We start from the raw sequence: 17,142 nt of genomic DNA, 5'->3' as shown, positions 1-17,142 counted from the left end.
AAGACAAATTCGTAAAATAAATCAAAATAAAATTTGTGTATTGTTACCTAAAATTTTCATTTTAAATCGAATAACTATTTTAATTATAACGTCATAGAATGAAATTTATTTCGATAAGATCATTCATTTAAAAAATTTAATTACTTCTTAAAACTTATAATACGGCAGCCCCTCTTAAAAAACATGTCACATTGTATTTTTAACAAAAGCTTGAAATTTGTTTTTATTGCTTTTGAGTATTATTGTGTAATAGAATGCTTAAATGTAAAAAAAATTATATAATTTTTAATAATTGTAATTTTATTTTTACATTTAAGTTTAATTTTTTATTATTAAAATATAATACTATAGGAAAATTAAACTCTTCGCTTATATTGATTTAGACAAAATCAATATTGATCGATAAATAATAATTATTGATAAAATTATTTGAAGGATTTAGCTACTACCTGAAGCAACATCAGTTTTACACTATTACAGCATGCTTTCAAAAGCAATAGTTTAGAATAATGTTTTAGTAGAATAAACTTTTTCTGTGCATTCATGTAGGATTCAGTGCACTCACGTTCTGTGCATTCACGTATACACGGGGGTGTGTAAATACGAGAAATTAGTTACTGATTGTAGCATAAATAATGTTATTGGTTAAAAATTATGTCAATCAAGAAACTTTTCTTTTCCTAGACCTCCCACTTTCTTCAATCTTATAAGTCACCATTTATTTGTATGTCTACCCCCCCCCCCCCTCCCTCGCAGAGGCGTATCTAGAGAAAATGGCGCCTATGGCAATCCTCCTATCGGCGCCCTTTTTAAGATATTTTTATTCTCTATTGTTTCACACACACATGTATATATATATAATATATATATATATATATATATATATATATATTGTGTTTGTATCAATAAAATGCTAAAAATTCATTTATATAAGCAAAAAAATATTATAAAGTGTTACAAATATAATTTTGAACAAAAATACGCGCACACAAATGTTGCTCTGAGTTAAAGAAAACCGTAACATAACTGGATGCTGAAAATTAAAACTGAAAGAAGTTGATTTTTTAAGAGTAATTATGTTTTATTATCATCAAAGCAGTAAAATTATCGTGATATTATAAATTTATTAAAGATCACAGAGTAAATAATTACGTTTTGTTATGGCAATTATAAATTAAATAATTGTTATTAAATTATTCATTTTGATATATTTATTTTTTACAAGTCATTAGAAACAATACGCTTTCAATGTAGGTCAGATAAGTTTGACAACCATATTATACTAAGTTATAATAATAAAAATGTCTGCTCATAATTACATACTCTAGATTATATAATGACAATAATACATTATTTGATACGATAAATAAGTCCCGCAGTGGACTGATCGATAAGACACGGTTCCCAGCAGATCACCGAAGTCAAGCATCACTGGCGGCGGTCAGTGTGCGGGTGGGTGACCACTTGGATCAGTCTGCGTAGGGACCGAGGGTGTGCGGTATTGGATCCTCGTTAAACTGTGCTACAGTAAAGTGCTCGACTTCGCGCGCAGGTCGTCGGGCTACCAAAGCGGGGGTGCCATTCCCTCCGCAGAGGATCAAAATTGTGATGGCATGTCTTCGTATCATCCTCCGGGATGTTTCCCAGACCGTCGCCAATAGCCCATTGTGCAGCTCTGGTGCGACGTAAATTAACAACAACAACAACGATACGATAAATATTGCAAGAAGTTTCTAAAAATAATTGATCCAAGTAATCAATTTAGTTAATTTATTTACAATTCATTAAAGAAAACGATGCTCTTAATATAACTAAATTTGGCAAACATTACATACTAGCAGATAATAAATTAAAAACATTATCTACTCATAATTATATACGAAACTCTTGATTAAATATTGACAATAATACATTCTTTCATGCAAAGAATATTGCAGGATGTTTCTAAAAATAAATGAACCAAATAATCAATTTAGTTAATTTATTTACAATTCATTGGGAAAAAAAACGACGCTCTTAATGTAATTAAATTTTGCAAACATTACATACTTATAAATAATAACAAAAAAGCATCTACACATAATTACATACGAAACTCTTGATTAAATAGTGACAATAATACATTATTTGATACAAAAAATATTGCAGGATTAATACAATAGTGCGAGGAACACTCAAAAAAATTTTTTGAAACAAAATAGAACACATTAAGTAATAAATATCACGCAAAAAGCAGAAAATGAAATGTAAAGAAAAAACTGAACAAAACACACAACAAAATCTATAAAGCGAGTAGCTAATTCAAATGAACTTACATGTACGGGAAAATTTTGAAAGAATGATTTAAAATATTTCCGTAATAAAATTGTCAGATTGTAAAATATAAAAACAGAAACGCAAATTGAGGTAAAAGCGTAAATAGAGGGATTTGTTTTAAAGCGCGTTCTTACTGAAGCGCGTTTAATTTGTTAGTTACCAAAGATTGGCTTGAAAATGGATGTGCGCAAGGTGATATTATACTGGATAATTAAAGAAGTTTATGATAATTAAGGTTGATATTTAGTCATACAATTTTAATGATTTTAGAAAAATAACATTTATATAACAGGGAAAGGAACATGATTTGCCGCTTTGCACATATTTTTAGCTATGAAATTGCCCGAAATGGATTTGCACATTATATAAATTATAAAATTATATAAATTAACCAAGAAGTTTTGAATAAACTTATTTATAATGACATACAATTAACTCAATAATTTCACATAGAATATTATTACTTAAGTTGGGTATCCATTGTTTTTTATCAAATTTTTAAAGAGTTTGCCACTTTAAAAAAAAAAAAAAAAAAAAAAAAAAAAAAAAAAAAAACTTTTTTTTTAATAAATAAACATTACTACATGTTCTTTTAATTCTATTAATTTGATTAAAAATGGTATTTAAATAGATATTTTTAGAAATATTAGAATTCTAAGAAATTTGTTTATTTATATTAAAATTGAAATCATTTCTGTTATCGTTCAAATCAACAAAGCAGATATTTTCTTCTTCTATAATACCCAAATCTAAAAAATTTAAATTAATATTATCATCATGATTACGAATCAAGATGAATTCTTCGGGGTAAATATTATTTAATAAAATTGTATAACCTTGAAAATTAAAGATAATTACATCATCAATAAATCTAAAACTAAATTTAATATTAAGAGTATATTTTTTTTTCCTTTCATAATAGTGCAAAAATAAGTTAGCTAAGAGAGATAAAAAATTAAATCCTTGTGATATTCCATCGATATTCTAAACTCGGGTGATTATAAGTGACAATTCAGGAAAAACCTTCTTTAATAATATTGTTAATAATTAATATTAAAGTAGTTAGAGAAAATGGAAACCACTATGTACATATTTTTCCGGCATTGTGCTTGAAATTTTTAAAAGGAAAATAAAGGCAGTTAAAGTCTAGACATTTCAGTTTCGTTTCGCATTTTTTCTTCTTTTTTAGGATAATAAAACTTTTTTTAAAAATCGTATTGTAGACTTGGAACTATTCAAAAGAATTATATGTTTAATAAAAAGTTTGTATATTTAAATTAAAAATTCTTATCTTTAATTCTTGTTTGTTCATTTTATACACTTAAGTCTGAAGGTGGTAGGAACCCATCAAGCAAATTAGAAAAAGAATTAATTTTGATAATCCTAATTATTAGTATCAGATAATCATGCATTATTACAATTTTAATGGTTCGATAGGAAAACGTTAAATCTTTTATTTTAAATTACAAAATATTACGATAAAATTGTAAGTTACTTTATTTTTCTTTAAACCCATAGAAATAAGCTGAAAAATTAGTACATACAGTAACGTGAGCAATAAAATCAAATATGAAAACGTAAACATACTTCCCCTTAATAAACACATTTTTTATCGAATTTAGGTTTTTGATCTTCAAAATATTCCCCAGAAGGTTAGATTAGAAAACAGGTCGAAATTCTGTGCATCGTAATGATGATACTCCTCCCCCCTAATATATTTCCCTTAAATTTGAACTAAATAGAATATTATTTTTATGTAAATAAACAAAAAACAAACAAAAGTACAATAATAACTGAAAACACATTTAGAAAATCTGCACTAATATTAAAATGTTAAAAACACACATTAATTTCTCTTGCTCATATTTGTCACACAATTTTCGCATATTTCACAAAATAAATAAATAAATAAAATGAAGGATAAAAACTTAAATTCTAAGCAGAAATATTCTGAATTAATATAATAAATAAAAACTGTTTTACAATAATCTTATTTTTCCAAATATAGCCATGGCTACTGTACCAAGGGTATTGTTAAAAAAATCCATAAAAGATATGATAAAAAAATTACTAAAAGAATTACCTAAAAAAATATATATTATTTTTCGTGGGGACAAAATGTTTTTTTAAAGGAAGGTAATGTAATATTATTATTAAATATTTTGAATAGTTCAAAGAAATTTCTATAATTACTGTTTATTAAAACCAAAGTAGGCTGTTATGTGACCAAATTACTACGTTAAACCTTAGTTAAAAAAAATGTCGTTTCTTAAATTTTGCACTCAAGCGGCAATTAGGTGAAAATATATTTAAAAAAAAAAAAAAAAAAAAAGATAGAGACGAAATGCACGTTTACAGAAATAACTATTTAAAATTCATATGATCAAATTTAATCCAAACACATAGATGGTCAAATACATAATTATTAATAACGTACATTTTTGTCTTAGCGGTTATTCGTTTAAACAATTAATGATGCACACACATTTTTCTAAAATTTAAATATTGTCTGGGGTGATAAGTAAGTTTAAAATTTTAAGCGGTTAAAAATTTACCCAATCGAAAACCTTTACATTAAAATACAACTTCAGTTTACAAGCAACAAATAATTAATATATAAAATAAAGGATTTAACCATCGATATTTTTTTTCACAAAGCCATTATCCGAATAAACTTGAGCCTAAGTTATTAATTTAAAATTAAAATTATGTGTGAATAATATTTCTGTGACTTGAAAGCAAAAAAGAAAATCAGTTTGAGCAATTAACAGATACGTTCCTTAATCCATTCATTCAATAAATAAATACATTAAAAAATAAATTAATTAGTTAAAAATAAATAAATTGAACTTTTATGAGTGTTTAAACCTAAAATCTTTTAATGAATGAAAAGAAATTTATTTTTTTGTAGTTGGCACTCTTAACAGAGCCAATGCTACTTAATTTACGCAAAAATGTTTACTTATTGCAATAATTTTTCAGGAAACTTGAAAAATTATGTTTCCAACATTTATAACATGTATAACATTCGTTTTTTTTTTCCATTAAGACTTTGTTTTTAATAATAATAATACAATAACGAGCATTTAATTACACAAAGTTCACTTTTTGCTACCAAAATATCATTGGACATATTAAATGATTTTTTTAATAAAATAATTATATACAAAAACAAAATATTATAATGTAGTAAACGCCCCTCTCAATCTACATATACAGAGATGCAAACTTGCTCTGCTCCGTGTAGTTATATTTATTGTATGATTCTTTGTTTATTTAATGTAAAACCATTTTCCCTTTCTACGTATAATTAATAAATAATTAAAAAAAATCATGTGAAACATAATTTTTTTCCAGGTTAAAATTATAAATTTTTCCAGAATTATCTTAAATTGTGCATGGTTTCGTTTTTAATTACCACTCAATAAAATATTTTAAAGAAAGTTGAGCATTGCTAGAAAATATATCGATCGCTACAAAATATAACGTGAAATAATAAAGTGAGCATTATTCATAATAAGAAATTCATATTCATAAATAAGAAATGATTACTTACAATTTAATCCCTGATAATAAGAAAATCCTAACACTTCGTTTAAAATACACTTATGACTGTCTTTTTTTTTTCATAAAAAAAGAATAGATGGGGTGTATTCATTGTTAAGTATTACCATTGGTTTAAGCAACAGAGGCACCTCCTATTTTTAGTATTTAAATGTTTTGTGACAGTCATTCCCACCGTGTGTGGCAAAACCTCCCATGGTTCCCACCCCATGGTTTTCACATTTCTTTGCCCTCTGTCACCACCAAAGGGCTATTCTCTGCCTGCAGGTGTTCTATTCATACCCGGATAATTGCCCTTTTACATCCTGGTAATGTGATATGAAGAGATGTTTATCTTGTCTTTTTGCTTGTGGTACTGGAAAAATAAAGATTTATCTGAGGATCGGATCATTGGAAGTTTTTATTCTGCATTCTGGAGAGTTTTCTAAATGATTTTTTTCAATGTTTTATTTATTTTTTTAAAATTTGTATTATTGTTTTTAAAATTTTTATTTGTATGTATGTAAATTTTTTTTTTTTTTTAAACAAACAAAATATCAAAATATTTCGAAAAATTGAAAAAAAAAAAAAAAAAAAAAAAGAAGCGTTGGTGTTGGTTGATTTTGCGCCCTTTTCAAATATTGCGCCCTTTTCAAATATTGCGCCCATGGCTCTCGCCATACCTGCCATACCCTAGATACGCCACTGCTCCCTCGAAAGGAAGACAATTTGAATTTTCTGAGATATGCACCTTTTTTTCTTTTGAAAAAAAAAAAAAAAAAAAAAGAAGGGGGAATGAGTCCCCTATAAAGATATCTGAGATGAAAGGATGTTCTCTGTCTGTAGTAAATCAATTGGTTACGCTTGTCTTATCCTTAAAGTGTTTCTTCTCAGAAAATTTAGCTTTGTATTCTAACACATATGTTGGTGACAATCACGGTGGTCCTTTTCAGGAACCTTCGAATTCATGGAATCGAATGCTGGCAACATACAGATTTTGTTGTTTTACTGGATTAGATCAGGTTAAATTGCAAGATCAGGTTGGTTAGCAAGATCAGGTTAAATTGAACCACGTTTCCCAGAAGTCTATTACTCATAATAAAATAACAGGGAACAACAATATTTTTCCCACTCGTTTATGCAGAATGACCAATTTTTATTTTAAGAAAAAATTAATGGATAATGGAAATACCTTAACTAATTATTTATTTATTTCAATCTGATTTACACACGAGCTACAAGTAAAAATTAAGCACAACTATTAAAAATTTTTTTTAGTGACGGAAATAATATTATTATATTCAAAATATTTACATGTTCAAATTATCATCATAATAAAAGTTGATGAAATTACACACATATATTGTATATATATATAATCATTATCATTAAGGATTTTCCTTATTAGTTATTAAGCATATTTTAAAATTCAATTAATAAAAGTATCTTTCCTAAATTTGCTATTTATTTTTAATTTGAAATTTTCAGTACTTTTCTTATTTCTTAATTATAATTTTTACAAATTTCGTTATAAGATGCACAAAATATAGTTTACTTGCACTAAACAAAATTCAATGATTAAAAATTTTATTTTATTGCTACTTATTTCTTACATTTGCTTTCAAAATTAAATTAGTTTTAATGGGTACTCTTCTTAACGTATTTTTCAATGTCAACGAACATCCGGTTCACATTGAGAATTTACACATTTTTTGTGCTCAACTTTTATAACATTTGTATTTATACAAGACTCTAAGGACTAAGGAACCTATAATTCTTTCCTTATTCAAAAACTAGCTGCTTGCATTCATATTACGTAGTATATATTTTAAATCTTAAAATCTAATTTCGTTATTCGATATATATAGATAAAAAAAATCATAAGTGATGCGAAGTGTGTGGTCATATTTTTCCTAAATTTAACCTCTCCTCCACAAAGAAATTTCGAAAAATGATACTTAAACACAGCTCCTTTTTCTTAATTTAGTGAATAAAAAAAATTATTTGACGTAAATTTTTGAAATAAATTTTTGCAACACAACCTTTACGTAATTTGATGGCTTCTTTTCCAGTTGCAATGAGAATATAATTAAAAATATAGTATAAGCAAATATTTTATGTAGTATAAATAAAAACATGCGCAGAAACTGCAAACATGCACAACATAGATTGTTTTTTCACATCAAAAATCACATTTTTTACATCATCAAACCATTGCATCAAAATTTTGTAAATCAAATTTTTTTTCATAAAAATATCAAATTTCTGGAGTATTAACTTCTACAACTGCGAAAAATATTCTGTAAACATGAATCGGAGCAGTATGTTATGGAATCATTGTAATGGATAAATAAATAGAGCTTTTATCGCATAGAAATTCACTACCTAATTTCATTATAAGACCGAAAATTTTTGATACAAAACATCTTTTGTTTTTTTTTTCTTTTATTATGTGAAATTTCGTACTTAGAAATGGTTGTTATCTACTCTTAAAATGGAAGCTCAAAATAATAAATTTATTATCAATGTTTCAAAAAAAAAAAAAAAAAATTTACTGCGAACATTTAATTAGGCTTCGTGGTGCCCCTCTATCCTCTGGTGCCCTAAGCACGTGCTTAGTGTGCTTAATGGTTAATCCGGCCTTGTATGAAATTTAATGTAGGGTAATTCTCCTTGGTTCCAATCTATTTGATGAATATTTCGGACTATCCAAGAATATTGCATTTTCTGTTGTGTTGGAAGTTCTTCAAACGGGAACGGTGGTTGGAATGTACACACTCCGGTAATGGGATTACCTTTTACAGCATGAAAAGCAAGTTCTTTGACAATATATGTCCCTGAAGAAAGTTGAAAACCTTCAAAATCAATGACTAAAGCTGAGAATCCTTTTCTGTTTCCTTCCTACAATAAAAAAAAGAAAATTTTGAGTCACCAAGAAAAATAATTAACAACACACAGTTAAAATGTTTATGATAATGTTCATAACTCCTTTTGATTACTACGATTAAGAATTTATTTGCAAAGTAAAAGTCTTTACCTCCTGAGTTCTGTCTAAAATAAACCTTTTTACAAAAACAAATATGAAACGTTCACTTTTAAGAAAATATTTTTACTTTTTGCTAGCTTTATAAAAGTATTTAAAACTTTTTAACAGAATTTTCTGTCTTTTAAGAAAATATTTACGTTTTTACAAAAAAAGTTTGTCTTTGAAGAAAATATTTTGTCTTTTTGTAAAAACTTTCTATCTTGTAGGAAAATATTTATGTTTTTAGAAAAATTTTCGATCTTTTAAGAAAAAATTTTAACTTTTTGTTAAAAATTTTAACTTTTTGTTAAAAAATTTCGATCTTTAAAAAAAATATTTATGCTTTTACAAAAAAAAAAATTCTCTTTGAAGAAAATATTTTTACTTTTTTTGTTAAAAATTTGTCAGTTTTATAAAAATATGAAAGTTTTTGCTAAAATCTCCTAGTTTTTCAGAAAATTCTATACATTTTTCTGAAACTTTTTGTATTAATTATTAAAGAGTGTAATTTTTTCTTGATAATATAAATTTTTTCACATGTGAAAATGATCTATAAAACAAAATATATTTTAATAAAATAAATAACATTTTATTCAAAGTTTCACCCAATCACTTCTGCGAGCATACATCATATGTTTCTTAACAATTTTTTAAGAAATAATTTTATTCCCACGTTCTATAACAAGTATGAAGCACTATGTTATTATGACTAATTGATAAAACGTGGATAAGCCCAAAACGTCCCGGACAGACATTATCTTTGTAAAATTTTGTGAGAAATAGATAACATGTTCAAGTTCTATAATCAGTATCATTTAAATATATACTTTCAAATAGAAAGGCTATAGTTAGTTTTAAATTAACTCCTAATTTGAAAATAAAGTAAGTTATTTGCATTATTATAATATTAAATTATAATAAAACGAATATGTTTTTAATATAAATGAATTTAAAGCGGCAAAAATTCCCATTACATGTTTCTTAGATTTAAAATAATTCATTTGAAATTTTAAGGAAATTTAATTGATAATATAAATATGTCGTTATTCGTTCTTTTTTACAAAATGCTCTAGTTTTTTAGAAAATATTTTTATTACTGAGGGAGATTTTCTAATATTTCAGAAAATAATTTTATTTTTGTAAAAAATTTCTAGTTTTTCAAAATTTTTTTAATATTTTTGTAATAATTTTCTAGTTTTAATGAAAACTTTTTTGTATTAATTATTAAAGGGTGTATTTTTTTTTTATTGAATAGGTTAATAATAGGTAATATTGAATAGGTAAATAATAATTATAGTCATTTATATCAACTGTATTTATGTTAAAAAATAACTAAAACTAAGAGTTATGAATATAGTCTCTTTCTAACATTTTAAGATGACACCATTAGAATTCATATAGTATTTTTTAAATTATTAAAATTTATTTTATTAAAACCTTAAGTTTTCCTCTAATCTCTGTACATTCACAGGATACTGTTTAACGAAACCAATCCCACTATTTGTCGTCGGACTAAGAGTAGGAGGTTTTCGTAGTTTTCCTTCTCATATAACATGGGTACTCACAAAGTCCACTTCGAAGACATGTATTGTCTCAAGATCTAGGAGTTTCATTGTCTTTTGGGTTCAAAAATGACAACATTGATAGCCGTAAATCCAAACGATAGGGATAAAAATAAAATCGTATAAACTAATATTTATTGATTTAAAATTAATATACCTTTAATTCTAATACTTTTAATATTCACAGTAAGCGTACTTAATAAATTTTAGCAAATGGAAAGTTAATTTAACAAATATTAACTTTATTTAGATTACGTAATGAAAAAAAATAATAACTATTCCTAATTTGTAACTAAGAAGATGAGTAATTTTTATTATTAATAAAATTAAAATAATTAATTAAAATGTGCGAAACAATTTACTTTCTCTTGGTTAATTAAAGATACAGATTAACGCATCTCAGTAGTTTTATGAATAATACTATTTAACATTATCAATATACTATTTATCATCAATATAATAAAAATAACGTAGTTATAAAATTTTTAAAGTTAACTAAGTTTTGTCACATGCTCTGCCTAAAAACGAATTAGTGCTAGAAGTTAAAATAAAACAATTCTATTAACAATAAATTTAAAAAGCATAGTAAATTACTAAGAAATCAATAGTACTTACTTCAGTTTCAGCATGTTTTCTCTTTAAATAACCGTCCATAACGACCTGGTGAATTGAAAAACATTCAAAAACTTAATCGAGACACAACAAGTGAAATACTAAGATAAGAGGGGGTTAGGGAATTTAAGTCACTCTATCCTTCTAGTTGCCAAATCATGAAAATGTAGCTCTAACAACCAATCAGAAAAATGTTAAACTGTCACATGCTTAACTATTTACCAGCGCAAGTGAAAGGAACTGAATTCAACACATACGTCATAGCCCAAGATCTAGCTTGTTATATGTTATCAGAATGACTCGCTCTGTAACCAGTAGTTGTGTTATCACACAAAACACGTCAAATCTTAACATGTGTATGGTCAGTACCGTTGCCACCCAGAGAAAGTTATAATAACATTAAGAGGGGCAGAAATAATTATTTAATAACTGTCAAAGGTTAAGTGAAAAATATATCGATGAAACTGTAGAATGATATCGATATCAAATCCATTTCATTTATACACGCGTTCAGAATACAAAAGTTTAACTTATTAACACATATCTAACCAAGCATTCGTGGGTCAGTGGTTATGATATCCAACTACTGACCCACGAAGGCTTTTTAATTGGCGTGAGTTCGATCCTCAGCATTAATTATACTTAATAAATAATAATAAAACAGATTTAAATATTAAAATAGATTTAAAGTTATTTTATTTCTAACATTCCCACATAGATGACGCCACTAGAGTAAAAGTATGATATCATTTATTTATTACGTAATAAGAGATGACGTCATAACTTCATAATATACAATATCTCCCCAAATAACAAAGTTTCTAAGTGTTGCCATCCTTAAAAACTAATATTAAAAATAATAAGTGTTGCCACCCTCAAAAAAACTAATAAATGAAAATAATATTTAAAAAACGAAACTATATTAAAAAACAGAAACCGAAATTAAAAATATTTTAGGCTTAAGAAAAAAAAGAAATAAGCTCCCCATGACGTTGCAGACGAAGTTTCGATTTCAGGCGGGCTGAAATAAGCACTCCTTGACTTTCCATTATGACGTCAGAACAGTCCAAAAGAAGTTTAACTAGTATTCGCAACAATAACTTGATATTCGATGACTCATGGGATTGCAAGAGAGAAATCTTGTTTTCGCTTGTTCATAGGAACCTATGGGGGGTCCATATAAAGGTGGTATCGTGGGAAAATCGCACATGCTTCAATTTGTATTATCTTGTACCTGAGCTGTTTTTCGTTTCTCCCGTGAGTTATTTTATTCATCTTCGTTATTTTTCCAATTAAATAATAAATAAAAAAAATATTAAATACTCATCAAAATTAAGATCAATTTAATAATAATTTAAAATAAGATCAATTAAACAATCATTAAAAATAAGATCAATTAAACAATAATTATAAATAAGATCAATTAAATAATCATTAAAAATGAAGTCAATTTAATACTCATTTAAAATAAGATTAATTAAATAATCATTTGAAATAATTGCATTTCATTCTAATTTTTTAAAATTGTACCCCCCTTCCAAGTGTACGACTCCTCCCCCTCCCCACACACTCTGGACAAAATGTAAATCCATTCGTAATACTTAATTTTAAGCATATTTCATACTGTTAAATACAATTCAAAAACATAAAATATAAATATTATAAAATAGAACTAATTGTGAAAAATATTTTTTATAAATTTAATTATTTATTCAATTTATGTTAAGTTAGAAATATTTAATATAAAATAATACTCTTAACATACGAATATTATAATTAAATAATTTGAAACCGTTCTATATGAAGGATTCCTTCATTTTTATTATGAAACTGCACAAAATTTTCTTCTCTCATTAACATGCGTCATTTATAAATTTTAGGATAAATATATTCGTAAGATTAAAAAAAGATATTCCTTAATTATTTTTTAAAAACTCGATGAATACTATTTTATAGTATTAATAAACCTCTCGGCACCTCTATTTATCGTTATCTCTTATCATCACCACATGATGAGATCAATCCTCAGTAATAATTATATTTAAATTAAATGATAAAATAGATTTAAAGTTATTTTATTTCTAACATTCCCTCATAGATGGCGCCACTAGAGTGAAAATCATGATATCATTTATTTATTATGTAATAATTAACACGTGTATGATCAGTACCGTTGCCTTCCAGAGAAAGTTATAATATCCTTTCGAGTGGCAGAAATAATTACTTAATAACTGCCAAGTGAAAATATATCGATGAAACTGCAGGATGGTATCGATATAAAATCCTTTTCATTTATACACGTGCTCAGAATACAAAAGTTTAACTTATTTACACATATCTAACCAAGCATTCGAGGGTCAGTGGTTATGATATCCAACTACTGACCCACGAAGACTTTTTGATTGGCGTGAGTTCGATCCTCAGCCTTAATTATATTTAATAAATAATAATAAAACAGATTTAAATATTAAAATAGATTTAAAGTTATTTTATTTCCATCATCCCCACATAGATGGCGCCACTAGAGTAAAATCATGATATCATTTATGTATTAAGTAATCAAAAGATGACGTCATTACTTCATAATATACAATATTTCACCCCAAATAACAAAGTTTATGAGTGTTGCCACCGCAAGAAACTAATATTAAAATTATGTATTGCCACCCTCAAAAAAGTAATAAATGAAAATAATATTTGAAAAACGAAACTATAATAAAAACAGAAACCGAAACTAAAAATATTTTAGGCTTAAGAAAAAAAGAAATAAGCTCCCCATGACGCTGCAGACGAAGTTTCGATTTAAGACGGGCAGAAATAAGCACACGGGCAGAAATAAGCAACTTCCGGTTAATAGGCGGGCAGAAATAAGCAACATCCGGTTTGGCAGAAATAAGCAACATCCGGTTTGGCAGAAATAAGCAACTTCCGGTTGGGGCAGAAATAAGCTCCGGTTGACTTTGAGTGATGACGTCACTTCCGTAGCACGTACATCGGCTACTACTACTCCCGATCTATCCAGCAATGAAATAACTTATATTTACAAGAAATACCTGCGTACACATATTTACAAAAGCAACCATTTTATTTTCGTAGAACACATCTAGCACAACATTCTTTCTGTTGCCACTCACACTTTTCATATATACACAGGTTAATATCAAGTTATTAATATTTACACTTTAAATGAATGACGTCATCTTATGAGAGTGACGTAACGCTCCCACCTTTTGATTATGTGTATTCCAATAATCAAAATAACAAAAAATCTAATATAAATTTAAAATTATGTGTCCAAATATCTTGATGGCATCTTAACAGTTCGGCCAATTCTTGTGGTAACGATGTTTCGTAAGGTACTTGAGAAATTATTATACTTGTCACCTTCATTTGAAGTTGCGCTTTTCGTTTGGAGTTGAACCTTCATTTGGTGTCGAACGTATTTCCAGCGGATAAATCCGCTGCACTGGCCTCAAAAACTCGGTATGTGCTGTTTTAAGTCGAGCCACGCGTATCCTTTTATCCTTACCAGGATAGACGGTAATAACTTTAGCCATCGGCCAGTGTAATCTTTTCTTTAAGTCATCTTCGATTAACACAATCTTGCCAACCTTTAGATCATAATAGTTATTCTTCTTGCGTGGTTGAAGAAGTGTCGCTAGGTATTCGCAGCGAAATCTTTTCCTCAACTGTTCTCTTAACGTCTGTTGATACCTATAGCGTTTTTTAAGATCTATTGTATCCAGCTGATCTAAATCAGGTACTCCCACCGTCGAGATCTCTTGTAAAAACATGGACGGAGAAAGAGGTATTAAGTCATCCAGATCTTCTGAGAGGTATGTAAGAGGTCTTGAATTGATAACTGACTCGCAGTCACATAGAACGCTACACATTTCTTCGTATGAAAGGCATGCTTTCCCCAAAAATTTTCGAAGAATATTTTTTACCAATTTCCCCATAATCTCCCAAAAGCCTCCCCTCCAGGGTGCAGACGGTGGATTAAATTTCCATTCAATTTTGTATACTGATGTTTCAGCTTCAATTGACTTCCAATCTAAGGACTGAAGTAGATTCTCAGCTCCTATAAAAATACTCCCGTTGTCACAATAGATGATGTGAGGTCTTCCTCGGCGAGCAATGAATCTTCGTAAACTCAAAAGGAACGTCTTAGTTGAAAGTGACTGCACCAGTTCGAGATGTATTGATCGATAAACGGCACATGTGTAGATGACAATCCAACTTTTCGCACCTTCCTTTAAATGAAGAGGTCCTGCAAGATCTATCCCGACCACTTCAAAAACAGAAACTTCTTTAACTCTGTCTTCAGGTAAACCTACGGGAACAGTTTTTATACTTCGTGCATTATATCGTTTGCATCTAACACAGGTTTTGAGGATGCGACGAACTGCTCGACGTCCATTAATAATCCAATAATTTTCTCTTAAATTGAACAGTAAAATTTGCAGTCCAGCATGTAAACATTTCGAATGCTTCTCTTTGATTATCATATCAACCAACATAAGTTTTTCTGGAAGCAAAATAGGCAATCTAAAATTCTCGGTATCATTTCTCTCTGTCAATTTTGTTTTAATTCTACATATTCCTTTTTCATCTTTGAAGACATTCAATGATTTTAAGCTTTTTATATAATCTGCAGTAAATGCTTCATTTTGAATAACTTTTATAAGTTTGATTTCTGCATTTTCTACTTCAGCCAGAGTTAGTCCACCCTTTTTCCTATCTTTTTCAGACAGTTTGCAATTTTCAAGGAATCTTAGAATCCATCCAACCATTCTGACATTTTTTGTGTAGCTTAAAATAGGTCTTTTGTTTTAAGGCTGTTGGCAAATTTAACAAAAATTTTTAAAGCTTTGATTTTTAAATGTCCACCACTTTATAAAATATTTTTTAAAATGCGTATAAGCTGGCAGACCTGTTATTATTTTCAGCATAAAAATAAGCAAACAGCTACTGTCATTTGTTTATCTAATGTGTTTTAATTTGATTTTTTTATTTTGCAGTTATAATTCGAGAATTTATGGGAATAAAGTTCATCAATATTGTATATTGAAATTCAACATTTATGTATGTCAAATACTTTTGTAGATTATATATGTAAAAAAAATTATTAAAAGTACTATAAATGTATTTAAATAAATGTTTTCAATTTACATGTTTGTCTTTATTTATCAAAATTCTATTTTTTGAAATCTATTATATATTTTTTGTAAATTGTACTTATAAACTATAGGAAATTTGTTTTCCTCTTCAATCTTAATGTTAAATTAAAAATAAATTATGGAATGCTATCTTGTTTTAAATGTAAGAAAAAACTTTCTGTAAGTTAGGGTCCGCCAAATGATTAGAGTCTCAAGCTTTAATTTTGCTTAATTTAATTTCAATATTATAATGAAACTTCTACATAATCATAGCCGATATTGACATAGTATTCCATACAAAAAAAATTTTTTATATATTATTTACAAATGTAAATTGGACTAACATAAAGATGTTCGAATCATGCTTATTAAAAAATACATGGATTGTGGCGAAAAGTTATGGTTGTAACCAGCCAATTTTGTTTACGATGTACTTAGTGGTTCACCATAATGAAAACAGCAATATATATTGGTTTTTTATGTACCAACAAACATGCTGAAATATGGGTAATGGCTAGTATTCAAGAATTAGTAGAATAGTATGATCATCAAGAATTAGTATGATTGTTGTTGGAATTCGTTCATTTGTGTTTTGTTAAACCATGGAGCAAAGTTGGATTAGCTCATATCTGTTCAATATAGGTTGTTCCAAATTCTAATATGAAGTGATGGTCTATATTGATGGTACCAAAGAATAAAATGGTTTTTTTGTGACATTAAGTTGGAAACCATCAACACACGTAGGTTTTCTAACATGGGGTGATGGTCAGTCTTGATGGTGGCAGCAGAAATTAAGCTGGTTTTTGATGGAATGTAAGTTGGAAACCAACAAAATATGTTGGTTCCTGATTATTTTTTGTGTTGGACCATCAAAAAATACCATCAAACCATGTTGGTTTTTGATGGATTGTTTTGTTGGATTATT

At 27.5% G+C, this 17,142-nt stretch overlaps 2 protein-coding genes across 2 annotated transcripts; both read right to left on the bottom strand.

Annotated features, from left to right (window-relative positions):
• Nucleotides 1-7,322: 7,322 nt before the first annotated feature.
• Nucleotides 7,323-12,441, bottom strand: LOC122269093 (uncharacterized). Its single transcript, XM_043040677.3, has 2 exons — nucleotides 11,062-12,441; nucleotides 7,323-8,760 (listed from the first exon to the last, which is right to left on the bottom strand). The coding sequence occupies exons 1-2, from the start codon at nucleotides 11,098-11,100 to the stop codon at nucleotides 8,491-8,493; spliced, it is 309 nt and encodes a 102-aa protein (XP_042896611.2). The 5' UTR covers nucleotides 11,101-12,441; the 3' UTR covers nucleotides 7,323-8,490.
• A 2,003-nt stretch (nucleotides 12,442-14,444) lies between these two features.
• On the bottom strand, nucleotides 14,445-15,851 carry LOC139424895 (uncharacterized). The gene has a single exon (XM_071176966.2). It carries the CDS (start codon nucleotides 15,849-15,851, stop codon nucleotides 14,445-14,447), a length of 1,407 nt encoding a protein of 468 aa, XP_071033067.2.
• Between the last annotated feature and the right edge of the window lie 1,291 nt (nucleotides 15,852-17,142).

Source organism: Parasteatoda tepidariorum, chromosome 6 (assembly GCF_982258835.1).
Source record: "Parasteatoda tepidariorum strain Cologne lab strain chromosome 6, Ptep-v5.0, whole genome shotgun sequence".
In the NCBI taxonomy this organism is placed as follows: Eukaryota; Metazoa; Arthropoda; class Arachnida; order Araneae; family Theridiidae; genus Parasteatoda; species Parasteatoda tepidariorum.
Note: the sequence above shows the minus strand (reverse complement) of the source record. Positions and strands in the feature narration are given on the sequence as shown.

Excerpts from the sequence above, each read along its gene's own strand:
- LOC122269093 (XM_043040677.3), bottom strand. The coding sequence starts at position 11,100 with ATGGACGGTTATTTAAAGAGAAAACATGCTGAAACTGAA. Across the intron at positions 8,761-11,061 it reads GAAAACATGCTGAAACTGAA|GAAGGAAACAGAAAAGGATT; the intron begins GTAAGTACTATT and ends TTTTTATTGTAG.
- LOC139424895 (XM_071176966.2), bottom strand. The coding sequence starts at position 15,851 with ATGGTTGGATGGATTCTAAGATTCCTTGAAAATTGCAAACTGTCTGAA.